This window comes from Doryrhamphus excisus, linkage group LG11 (assembly GCF_037039965.1).
Source record: "Doryrhamphus excisus strain RoL-2023G ecotype Guam linkage group LG11, RoL_Dexc_Guam_v1.1, whole genome shotgun sequence".
Taxonomy (NCBI): Eukaryota; Metazoa; Chordata; class Actinopteri; order Syngnathiformes; family Syngnathidae; genus Doryrhamphus; species Doryrhamphus excisus.
The window spans coordinates 15,981,352-15,994,403 of record NC_136367.1 but is presented as its reverse complement, the minus strand read 5'-3'; the positions used below and the strand labels follow the sequence as shown (position 1 = coordinate 15,994,403).

Below are 13,052 nucleotides of genomic sequence, written 5' to 3'. Positions count from 1 at the left end.
ACATCCATCGTATTATCCTCCGCGCAGCACCTCCTTTCCTCATCCTTTTTTTTTTTTTACCTTCTAGACAACTTTCCCCATCCTCATCCTCTCCCCTGCATGAGAAAAATCCACAATGCACGCTGCACCACCCGTCTCTCAAGGAGTGAGCACTTCTTATTCTTATTCATGCACTCCCTCAAAAGATACTCACTCTCACCCTATAATCTTCTTTCCTTCTCCGCTCACACTTCATCAGCACACTTACGGCACCAGCTTATGTTTTTTATGTCACAACTGCAAGTGTGATAACAAATGTGAGCGTGTGTCTTCACTCACACTATCGGGAAGCAGATTCTTGCACCACCACGTCTTCAAATGATACGGCGAGGAAATCTTGACATGCAAGCGAGCACAGCGGCTGCGGATTTTAAGCCACACTTTGAGAAGATTTTCACTGCGCAGCCGAGTATATCACACAGGCTTCGTGTGCTGGAAGGAATGCGCTAGTTGAAAATGGATGTAGGGGTAGTCGGGCTTAAGTCATTCATTCATTCATTTTCTAACGCTTGCTTATCTTGCACAGAGCAACCATGAGCTGGTAAAGAACCACTGATTACTATTATTACTACAATTTATTGGGTTTTTGTCCTAACCGATTTATGTATGAATTTTGCAAAATAGTACAACTTTATGGGGCTGCTACTCCGGTTTCCTCCCACATTCCAAAAACATGCTAGGTTAATTCGCGACTCCAAATTGTCCATAGGTATGAATGTGAGTGTGAATGGTTGTTTGTCTATATGTGCCCTGTGATTGGCTGGCAACCAGTCCAGGGTGTAACCTGCTTCTCGCCCGGAGACAGTTGGGATCGGCTCCAGCGCCCCCCGCGACCCTCGTGAGGAAAAAGCGGTAGAAAATGAATGAATGAATGAGTACAACTTTATGGGGCTGCACGGTGGTCGTGTGGTTAGCGCACAGACCTCACAGCTAGTAGACCAGGGTTCAATTCCACCCTCGGCTATCTCTGTGTGGAGTTTGCATGTTCTCCTCGTGCATGCGTGGGTTTTTCTCCAGGTACTCCGGTTTCCTCCCACATTCCAAAAACATGCTAGGTTAATTGGCGACTCCAAATTGTCCATAGGTATGAATGTGAGTGTGAATGGTTGTTTGTCTATATGTGCCCTGTGATTGGCTGGCCACCAGTCCAGGGTGTACCCTGCCTCTTTCCAGAAGACAGCTGGGATAGGCTCCAGCACCCCCCGTGACCCTCGTGAGGAAAAAGCGGTAGAAAATGAATGAATGAATGAATGAATGTTTGTTCTATGTGATTGACTATTCAGGGTGTGCCCCAAGTGTCAAGTCTAAGTCACCTTGAATAACAAAATCTACCAAAAATCTATGTTGTACAATGAGTGTTTCGGTCTTGGAGGAAAGACTAAATTGAGTATTAAACACCTCTAATTTGACTGACTCCTCCTCAGAGTTCCTCTGGCATAATGTAACATTGGATCTCACCCAATAACAGGCCAACTCCTGTCTGCTGCCAGCGTACATTCATTATTACATCTACTTTGAATGCAGTCCGATTGGTTTTCTTTACGTTTCTATCGGAGCTGGCATACTGCAGCAACAAGAATTTAGTCAAACTTGGCAGGATATAACATAATTAAAGAAACAATCATTCACAGTCGGCCAGTGGGAGCTTGCAGGGAGAACTGTGTGGAGGTTCACAACTACCTACAGCCGAAGAGACATGCACAGGTATTCCTTTCAGTCAATGTATCATGATGATACGCGGTCATAAATCTCAGTCATTGCAATAAGACCAAAAGCCATCAAAATATAGTGACTGTTACCAGACACACTGAAGAAAACAGCAAAAAGAAGTACGCTTTCTCAAAAAGTGAGGCAATACTTGATTTCTGTTCTGAAGAGAAAAATCCACTGAATGGAAAAATGTAATTGAGACTTCTTTGGGTCTGGTGCGCCCAAGACATACCCTCATATCAAGAGTCTGTGTGTGTGTGTGTGTTAACAGAATAAGAAAAGCAAAACCTGTGAAATTGTCTGTTTTGTGGTTCATGTTATGAATAAGACATCAGTTTTGCCCGACGGTGTAGTTTGATTATACATTATATGGGTTTCTATTAAACCCACAGCAGGGAGTACAAATGGAAGAAAACATGTTATTGGTCTCCATCCCTTTAGCTGCTGTAACAACATTCACTTGAATGGAAAGAATGTTGTCCATTCGTCAGAGATCATGAAATGAATATGAGAGGATTGAGATCAGGGCTCAGATTGGAAATTATGTATGTATGACGTATATTATGACGAGCTTGTCAACCCATCGTAAATTTCAGAAGGTCATTACTCAATATAACAGTCTGATTCACGGTGTCATCTTAGAATACTAAAATCATCGCACAGCAACTTAACACTCAAAATGTAGGTCAGAAAAATACAATAAAAGCACCAATATGAGTACAGAATATATTTTAACAGTTTCATGTTATGAATAAGACATCAGTTTTGCCCGACGGTGTAGTTTGATTATACATTATATGGGTTTCTATTAAACCCACAGCAGGGAGTACAAATGGAAGAAGACATGTTATTGGTCTCCATCCCTTTAGCTGCTGTAACAACATTCACTGTGTCATCTTAGAATACTAAAATCACCGCACAGCAACTTAACACTCAAAAGGTAGGTCAGAAAAATACAATAAAAGTACAAATATGAGTACAGAATATATTTTAACAGTTTCAGGGCTCTCTGGGTCTGTGGTCCTTGCTTTACACCAGGGGTCCTCAATTATATTTGTGTAAGTGCCAAATTTTTTCTCTGCAGACACCAGATTATATAATAACATATGTATGACATATATTATGACGAGCTTGTCAACCCATCGTAAATTTCAGAAAGTCATTACTCAATAGTCTGATTCACTGTGTCATCTTAGAATACTAAAATCACCGCACAGCAACTTAACACTCAAAAGGTAGGTCAGAAAAATACAATAAAAGCACCAATATGAGTACAGAATATATTTTAACAATTTCATGTTATGAATAAGACATCAGTTTTGCCCGACGGTGTAGTTTGATTATACATTATATGGGTTTCTATTAAACCCACAGCAGGGAGTACAAATGGAAGAAGACATGTTATTGGTCTCCATCCCTTTAGCTGCTGTAACAACATTCACTGTGTCATCTTAGAATACTAAAATCATCGCACAGCAACTTAACACTCAAAAGGTAGGTCAGAAAAATACAATAAAAGTACCAATATAAGCACAGAATATATTTTAACAGTTTCAGGGCTCTCTGGGTCTGTGGTCCTTGCTTTACGCCAGGGGTCCTCAATTATATTTGTCTAAGTGCCAATTTTTTTCTCTGCAGACACCAGATTGTATAATAACATATGTATGACATATATGATGACAAGCTTGTCAACCCATCAAAAATTTCAGAAGGTCATTACTCAATATAACGGTCTTTACGGTGCCATCTTAGAATACTAAAATCATCGCACAGCAACTTAACACTCAAAAGGTAGGTCAAAAGTACCAATATGAGTACAGAATATATTTTAACAGTTTCCCATAGTTCATTTCTTCCCGGCAAAGCATTTCATTAGCAATGGCTGCCGGGGGAGCCACAGGGAGCCTCCCTCTGGTGGAAAAGAGGCAGCTGAATGAATCATTGCAGCGCCCTGGCAGCCATGGCCAATATAACTGTATATATTTCTTACCTATCTTTTGAGTGTTAAGAAACACTTATGATGGCGGTGGCGGATTCCCTCAAGGGCAAGCGCCTAGAGGAAGTCAGCGAAGGCAACTGAGACTGCTATTGGAATGCAGTCTGAATGGTTATTTGGGTGATTGAATGTGGACCCCTGTTTTATTCACTTGGGGGCGGTCATACTGAAAGGTATCTTTCCCCGAATCTTCACACAGTTAAGTTGACAAGTTATATTAATGAATAAGTAATTTTAACTATTGTTAAAAAAATCTATGTGACTAGTATGATCATATTTGTGTGTGTTATTTACCTCTATAGATGAACATGAGAGTTTCCCATAAGCACATACACAAAAGTGGGTCCTTCACCACCAGACGAGAGAGGCGACCAGCCAGGTGTCCGTCTGACCTGGGCATGTCGTCAATAATCCCCCCGTCCCAGGTGGAGAGTAAAGAATGGGGGGCTCCATCCCTCTCCCTGCAGACACAGCGGGACTGTGGTCGTTCCCTGTCAAACCAGAACGAATTCAGCACAAACCAAAACAGTGTCCGCACAAGGGGGTGAACACCTGATGGGAACAGATGGCGATAAAGCTTCATAGCATACGAGAATACGTCTCCTACCTAGTCTTGGGCCCCAGGAGCAGCTGTCTGAAATACGGGCTCACAGCGCAGAGCACAGACGCATGAGCCCATCCCAGTTCTTTCCCAGTGTCCCCTGCGTAGAAGGCCACGTCGGCGAACTGTACGCCACGTTCCAGCAACCACTGCATGTCTTGGGAGAAGCTCGATTCCTCCACTCGAATAGGAGGAAGGCGAGCTGAGCAGGGAGAGGAAGATGAAGCGCAGCAGGTGAGAGTGCGTGTTATATTTGTTGTTTTGCTTTATTATATGGTAATGGTAATGTTTTTATTTCATTTGAACATGCATCAGATTACAATTGAATGCATCACATAATCAGTTCCCAGTTCCACATGTCCAAAAGGAGTAGGAAGAAGCAAAGCTTATTAAATCCTACCCCTCCATCTGGTACTTTTACAATCAGTAACTGTTACATTTGTTCACTTCCTGCTTTCCTAATATAGTTTAAGTAAATTTTAAATTTTAAATTTTAAATTTTAAATTTTAAATTTTAAATTTTAAATTTTAAATTTTAAATTTTAAATTTTAAATTTTAAATTTTTTTAAATGTTAAATTTTTTTTTAATTTTTTAAATTTTAAAAACAAATATTTTTTAAAAGTTTTATGTCACGTACCGAAGTACAAGGTGATATGACCATTACAATGACATTATGTGTACCATAGTAAGTGTCAATAGTAAGTGATATATATAGCACATCATGACTGGTTCAAGACTCTTCATCCTTGTATTTAGCAAACATCAACTGCTTGTATTGTTTCTTGAATTGGCTCATCGTTGTGCATTGTTTGATTTCCTTACTCAATCCATTCCATAGTTTGATTCCACATACTGAAATGCTATGGCTTTTTAACGTAGTCCTAGCATATAAGTGTTTCAAATTTAGTTCTTAGTTCACTTAGTGATTTAATTTCAGCCACGTGGCAAAACTAATTATTTTATAGATTGTTTTGGTTATGTTTAACAGCAATAAGCAAACAGAACGAACACGAACTGCAAGAATGGTGAAAAAGAATGAATGATAAATCATAAATCATTGTCCCATTAGGTCGCCATTCATGCATTATGTCTTCTCAGCATTTTGGTGCAAACGGAGCATTCCCTAGATTGAGAGCAAGTGACACCGTAAGTAGATTGATTTTGCTTTGGAGTGTTCCTTCAGGCCTTTTTGGCACAGATTTCAAACTGTCAGTCATGATGTCTGATTTACTACTACAGCAGCAAAGTGGACAGACAAATGTGCGGCTAAATGGAATAATTAAAATGATTATTTAAATGCGGCACGCTGCTCCAAATGTTAGGAAATTTATAGCAACGACATTCATTCATTTTATTCACTCATTTTCTACCGCTTTTTCCTCACGAGGGTCACGGGGGTGCTGGAGCCTATCCCAGTTGTCTTCGGGTGAGAGGCGGGGTACACCCTGGACTGGTGGCCAGCCAATCACAGGGCACATATAGACAAACAACCATTCACACTCACATTCATACCTATGGACAATTTGGAGTCGCTAATTAACCTAGCATGTTTTTGGAATATGGGCCAGCCAATCACAGGGCACATATAGACAAACAACCATTCACACTCACATTCATATCTATGGACAATTTGGAGTCGCCAATTAACCTAGCATGTTTTTGGAATGTGGGAGAAAATCCACGCATGCACGGGGAGAACATGCAAACTTCCCACAGAGATAGCCGAGAGTGGAATTGAACCCGGGTCTCCTAACTGTGAGGCCTGCGCACTAACCACTCGACCACTGTGCAGCCCAGAAAATGACATTTCACATAAAATTATTTAACATGTGTTTCATCGTAGCTTATGCACTCAAAGCAGGAAGAGGGCGGGACATAATGTCATGTCATCAAGGCTGACAGGAAGTGGACCAACACCGTAAAAGGGATAGTCCTGTTCTTGAACAACACACACATTTTATTGTATTGTGTTTGGGTCAAACTCCAACACTGGTTAAATTAGTTTGGTCAAAGATAAGATTAATAATGAGTAATCCTGTCGAATTCCACAACAACAGTAGCGATGGAAACAGTCCAGACTAACATTGATTTAAACATCAGCCAAGAAAAGCGGTCTAATTTTCAGTTTGGAAAACGCTATATTGATCTGGACAAACCTTAGTACTAAGCTTTTTTATGGCTCTGGAAGCTTAAGAGGGGAGTAGCTATTAAGTTCCGCCGGATGAAAAAGGTCAACAGGTATAAAACTCAAATGACACTGCCATAAAAGTAGGATTACTATTAGTTTTTAGGTACTTTTAGGTACTTCTCTGACCTGGTTGCTCCAAGTGAGGCGGACGAAGTTCGTTGACTTTATTTCCTCGCCTCTTTTCTGGCTTCTCTTTGACTTTGTGTTTCAGACACTGGATCATGAAGTACTCCAACTGAACAATACAAAAGAAGAGAAAATAAAAATAAGTGTTGTTATGTCATCGCTTCTTTGCTTAGGGAACAAATTGCCCCCCCATCATGAGCTGTACTATCTTAAAAATAAAAAAAAACGCCTGAGGTGAGATGCGACTCAACATCGTTATACAGTATGTGTAGGTGTTTGTGTGTGTGTGTGTTTGTGTACCACGCTGCCAAAGTAGCGACCCACGAACACATGGTTGAGTGAGGGTAACTCCAGGTAGGTGGCCCCCAGGTCCCGGGACAGCTGCAGACCTTCACTGTGAGGCACACAGCTGCTCCAGTCAGACGCACACAGCGGGCACGTACAGGGCGGACCCTCGTCTGAGTGCAGGCATGACAATTTCATTATTAGCCAAGAATGATGGCATTAAAGGGACTGCAGGCAATATTTTATTCAACCAAAAAATGTCTATACAGTAAAGTCTCGTTATATCGATATTGTCGGGAGTCGGAAAAAATATCGCTATAACCGGACTGTCGATATATCCGATCCTGCGGCGAACTGCATTAAAAGTGGGCAATAATGCACTCGACATTGTTCTATAGTATAGAACAATGATTCTATACACACGAGAGAAACCACGAACGCAGTTGGTTCTTCTGTTGCAGGCATGTGTTTGGCCAGCTATGTGGGGCGGGTTGAGCATGACCTGTGAACCAGGACGTGTGGGAATCGGTGTGTGTGCTGCGCTCTGGTGGTGGAAGTGTGAAAAATAAAGTTGACTGGAAGCAGTCGTTCGTTGTGTTCTTTTTTCAGCAAAGATTGATTTAAGCTGCTTTTGTATCGATATAAGCAGACCAAATTGGCTGGCGGGAGATGAAAAGGGCATCGTAGTAACCGGATTATCATAATAACCTGGTATCGTACTAACGGAACTAATTATATCATAAAAGACTAGAAATTTGCCGGGAAATGAAAATAGTATCGTAATAAGCAGTAATTCGTTATAACCGATATCGATATAACCAGACTTTACTGTATTGTATAAATGTTGTAGCGCATACTGTACATGCAGTTCCAATCTCACTTTGAATTGTGCAACTTTACTTAATCACAGTTTTTCAAAAGAATAGATTAATAATAATGCTATTTTTAGTTTTAAAAAATGCATATTTTAGCAAAAAAACTCATGTTTTTAAAGTTACTGCAAGAGTTTGCACATGTGCATGGAAAATAGTCCGATTTGAACTTATTCCAGTGATTAACTTTAATATCCTATTACATTTCCAAGAGAACACCTTGTCCTGCAAAAACTCAACATTTTCAACCTGTCTGTTTTTTCCAAATGCCTACAGATATACATTAGGGGGGGGCAAAAAAAAAAGACCATTAATGAATGAATACACTGCGGTCTCTTGCTGTTTTCTGCAATTTCCTATCATGTAATGTGTGCAGCGATATCCTGGCAAGGACCATGGCCATGCTGCGTTATGTGCACATTGGGAGCAAAACGACAGAAATAAGACAGAAAATGAGTCGGATTATCTTGCAGGAGGGAGAGACACAGAACAAAGAACAGAGCCGGAATGAATGAGCAGGACACAGCTAAGTGCTGAGGCATTTGATAAATCATACTGCTAATAACCTACAGGCACTGAGCCACAGCGTGTGTGTGTGTGTGTGTGTGTGTGTGAGAGCGAGAGAAAATAAAATTGTGAGTGCACGAGCGTCTGTCAGGCCGTGACTTGGCACATCGGTGTTGTGTTTTTGTGTGCGTGGAGCGCGTGCGCGTGCCCTTGGCTGAATCAGTGCGCTCGACGCTGGTTTAATGGCCGCGTTAATACACGTACCGCAGCGCCGTGCCCTGAGGTGGCCCAGCTCAAGCCGTGTCACTCTGCGCCGTCATGAGGGCATCGCGTCGACATACTCATCACGGCGGCAACAACAACACGCTAAAAGACAAGCGGCTCCGCTTCACGGGCTCACCTCTTCGTCTTTGCCCCTCAAGCACCTCGGCTTGCGTTCTGATCTTTCTGCAACGCTGCTCTGACAGGATCTCAAAGAATTTTGAGCAGAAAAGCTAAAAATAAAACTCTGTGAATTGAGTGGCTTGTTTACACAAACTACATTGAATGAGGGGTCACCGTGTCTGTGGGTATTCGCTCACTTGACGCTTATGAGATCCATAACAACGAGTTTACGCATCACACTGTTTCTAATACTTTTCCATCAATCAAAGGTATATAACAGTGATTTTCAACCACGTGCCGCGGCACACTAGTGTACCTTGAGGAATTATCCAATATCACTTTTTATAATTAAAATTTATTCATCATCATTTGGGCGGCACGGCGGTCAAGTGGTTAGCGCACAGACCTCACAGCTAGGAGACCAGTGTTCAATTCCACCCTCGGCCATCTCTGTGTGGAGTTTGCATGTCCGTGCATGCGTGGGTTTTCTCCGGGTACTCCGGTTTCCAAAAACATGCTAGGTTAATTGGTGACTCCAAATTGTCCATAGGTATGAATGTGAGTGTGAATGGTTGTTTGTCTATATGTGCCCAGTGATTGGCTGGCCACCAGTCCAGGGTGTACCCCACCTCTCGCCCCAAGACAGCTGGGATAGGCAGGAAAAAAAGCGGTAGAAAATGAATGAATAATCATCATTTGCAAATATTATGTCAATAGCCATTATGTCAATAGTATACATGGACCCAAATATTCCAATTGCATTTGGTTTATTTGCTCAAACGGAAAGAATTGAACAGGGATGGAATATTCCTTTAACCAAATCCGATTGAGGTATCTTGTACCCGCTCAAACGGAAAGTTGTCATGGTGCGTTCTTCTTCGTGGGTGTTTTTCTTCTTCTGTTGTTTATTGGCGGTTGGCAAGCAGCTTTGGTGTGCATTAGCGTCATCTGTGGAACAGAATCTAAACCCTTCTATACGCCATTATTATTAATAATATTATTAAAAAAGAAAATATATATCTATATAAAACATGTCCTGAGTTTAATTATAAAATATGAGCAAGATTGAATTTGATCTTTTCCTGTTTAAATTGATCCCAGGTGCGTTCTTTCAGCACATGCTCAGATATGACGTAACACGCAGATCCAGACGTTCTTCACTTTTAAAAATGGAGGCCAGCAATCGGCACTGGACTTAGCAAAGTTTGTTTTTGATTCAAATTAAATTTCAAGACTGGACAGATGAAAAACTGGCAATACGGAAGTTATTCCAACAAGTGAAAGAAAAACTCGGGGAAGCCGGTATAACGTGATGTTGATGTTTACGTTTTACTGGGCATGCCCTATTGACTATTCTGTTTGATTTTCACGGCGCATGTAGACAAGAGATTGGAATATTCCTTTCTATGGATACCATTGTTTCCCGAAATGTCATTCGGAAAAAGAAAAACTGATCATGTAAACCTACCTTGATGCATGTGTGAGGTCGTGGTGACATTTTGTAACATTTTCAGTTACTGGTGTGCCACAAGATTTTTCCAATGTAAAAAAAACGTGCCGTGGCTCAAAAAAGGTTGAAAAACACTGGTATATAACACACTAGTCGTGTTGCAAAATGGTGTGGATATTGTGAGTTAATTCAAAGCACTAATCCTACACCGCGCTGTTAACCGCTCATTCATTGGTGGAGTTCTTTCAAGTGGAAACTGCATAGAATATAAATATGCTAATTTATTTCAGGATGTGCTAGAGGCCGCGAGGGGAATATAATGAGACATATCTCAAAGTCTATTTTTGCTGACTAAAAGCAGAAGCAAAGCCCAAAACGAACAAATTCGCACACACTGCCTCACCGTTTAGCCGTGCTCCGACCGCAACCAGGATGACAGGCACACCCCAGTGCCTCAAAAGGGGGCGAAGCCTTGGGGCGTAACCGTTTCTGACCTGTTGGAAGGCCAGCTTGTCTGTCACTGAGTACTTAATAACCAGGATGTCGGCCTGCTCAAGAACTTTCCGTACGCTGGCCCAGTCGCTGTCCAACAGGTCCTGAAGAGGGAGAAAAAGGACAACGAATCAGAGTCATGGTGTCAGTGATGACTATCTAAACTCAGTTCCTGTAATGTCTCATCTCAGTATGAATTAGAGCAGGGGTCTCAAACTCAATTTACTTGGGGGGGCCACTGGAGCTAGGGTCTGGGTGAGACTGGGCCACATAAGGCTTTCAAAAAAAAAACGCATTTATTAAAAACTGAAAAATATACAAACTTTTTCAGTGCTTTGGTTCTAATTTTCTACAATAAAAGTGCTGATAAAACATTCCACTGTTCTCAAATATCTTAATTTTAATTTTTCTTCACAAAATAAGATGAAAAATATATAAACAAATCAAGAATAAAGAAAATCAATCAGTAATAAATAAATATAATAATAATAATAAAACAGCAAATAATAAAAAAAACACGACTATAGTCACATTTATACTCTTTTTATTTACAACATATTGCGCAACTGCAGGGTCTTGAGACACATGCTAACTAGAGAGCTAGCGACCTAAACAGGAGCCTCCAAGTTATTTCCTTTAAACTTAAATAGCCAAAAACTTACCACTTCCACACGGAGAGGGAGGATAACTATTAACAGTTATTTAACCTTTAACATGAACATTAATCAAACATAATAATTTTTTATGGGTACATGATACCATACAGCATCCATATCAAACTTGCGCGGGCCGCACTAACATGAAACTTTCATATCAAGGCACATTTGGAAAATACGGTAGTTTCTGAATCTATCTGGATGTGTATCGAATCGTCTATCACAAAAGCGATGTACAGTACAACCCTACTAGGAATAGAAGCCCTTCATTATGAGAGGCATTCAGTGACTGGCCAGATTCAAATCAAAAAGCGGGCGCAACCTGCAGAAAGCTTGAAAATCATTTGAATAAAAACAAAGAAACCAGTTGGAGTGACAGACATTGGCGAGAGGAAGACAGCTCTACAATAGCACACTAGAGTGATGCTGCTAAATGAAAACACTTCTCCATTTCATATGCTGTTAACAACAAAAGCTTTTTTTGTTGTTTTTTTTTTTAAGTAAAGTAGGAACCGCAATCAGCATTTGGAAAAGCCAGACACCTTTTTATTCTACTGTGATAACTTCCACCAAGGTTCTAGTCATTTACAACAAGCTACAGGAATCCCTACTGCTTTCCGAAATGAAACACTAAAGTTAATTTTTTTCTACAGTTACAACACTCCCCTTTCATTACATTCAGCTTATATATATGTATAGAATATAAGACAACATAACTGCCCTGAGGTTGTACAATTCGGAATTCACACTCACATTCATGCCTATGGATGATTTGGAGTTGCCAATTAACCTAAAAAAACCCCCACACACACAGAGGGGAATCGAACCCAGGTCTCCGAGCTGTGTGGCCTGCGCGCTAACCACTCGTGCACTGTGCAGCCCCAAAGGGTAACATTCATTCATTTTCTACTGCTTATCCTGAAGAGAGTGCAAGGGGTGCTGGAGCCTATCCCAGCTGTCTTTGGGCGAGAAGCGGGGTACACCCTGGACTGGTGGCCAGCCAATCACAGGGCACATATAGACAAACAACCATTCACACTCACATTCATACCTATGGACAATATGGAGTGGCCAATTAACCTAACATGTTTTTGGAATGTGGGAGGAAACCGGAGTACCCGGAGAAAACCCACGCATGCACGGGGAGAACATGCAAACTCCACACAAGAGATGGCCGAGGGTGGAATTGAACCCTGGTCTCCTAGCTGTGAGGTCTGCGCACTAACCACTCGACCACCGTGCCGCCCACACTTGTATGACAGTTAGTGTGAAAATGTTCCGCATGAATTCCATGATTTCCATGATTTCCTAAAGTAGAATTTGATTCTAAATTCCAACAATGTGTCCCGGCAACAGCTCATGTTCCCAATACTTACCCAACTGGGACAGTCCTGGACCACAACAGTGACATCTCCAAAGACACGTGAGGTGTACTCCATGAAGGCCGGGTTGTGAAGCCTGTTCTCCACATCACCTGGACCCACCAGGACCCCGTGACCCAGGTAGCTCCACAGCAACCCTCCTTGTAGCTGGCCTTGGCCCATGATCTCTTCTCCGGTCCCGACTCCGCCAGGACACTCGCTCCCCAGAGCCACAATGTGAATGGACCTGTGAGATGGAAAGGAGATGATGGACAAGAGGAACAAGAGGCGCCATGCTGTCTTCATTCATGGAGATATTAAGACAGGAGACGCTTGGCAGGGCCCCTCATTATACACCTGACTAGAGTGGTGTTTATTTTCTT

At 41.6% G+C, this 13,052-nt stretch overlaps 1 protein-coding gene across 1 annotated transcript in view; it reads right to left on the bottom strand.

Annotated features, from left to right (window-relative positions):
• rhobtb3 (Rho related BTB domain containing 3) overlaps positions 1-13,052 on the bottom strand; it is a 31,917-nt gene that overhangs the window by 18,361 nt on the left and 504 nt on the right. Inside the window, exons 2-7 of the mRNA XM_058045887.2 lie at positions 12,685-12,916; positions 10,564-10,756; positions 6,963-7,120; positions 6,663-6,771; positions 4,353-4,548; positions 4,040-4,236 (exon numbers count right to left, since the gene is read on the bottom strand). Of these exons, the coding sequence (XP_057901870.2) occupies positions 4,040-4,236; positions 4,353-4,548; positions 6,663-6,771; positions 6,963-7,120; positions 10,564-10,756; positions 12,685-12,916 (1,085 nt within the window). The remainder of the gene's footprint in view (positions 1-4,039; positions 4,237-4,352; positions 4,549-6,662; positions 6,772-6,962; positions 7,121-10,563; positions 10,757-12,684; positions 12,917-13,052) is intronic.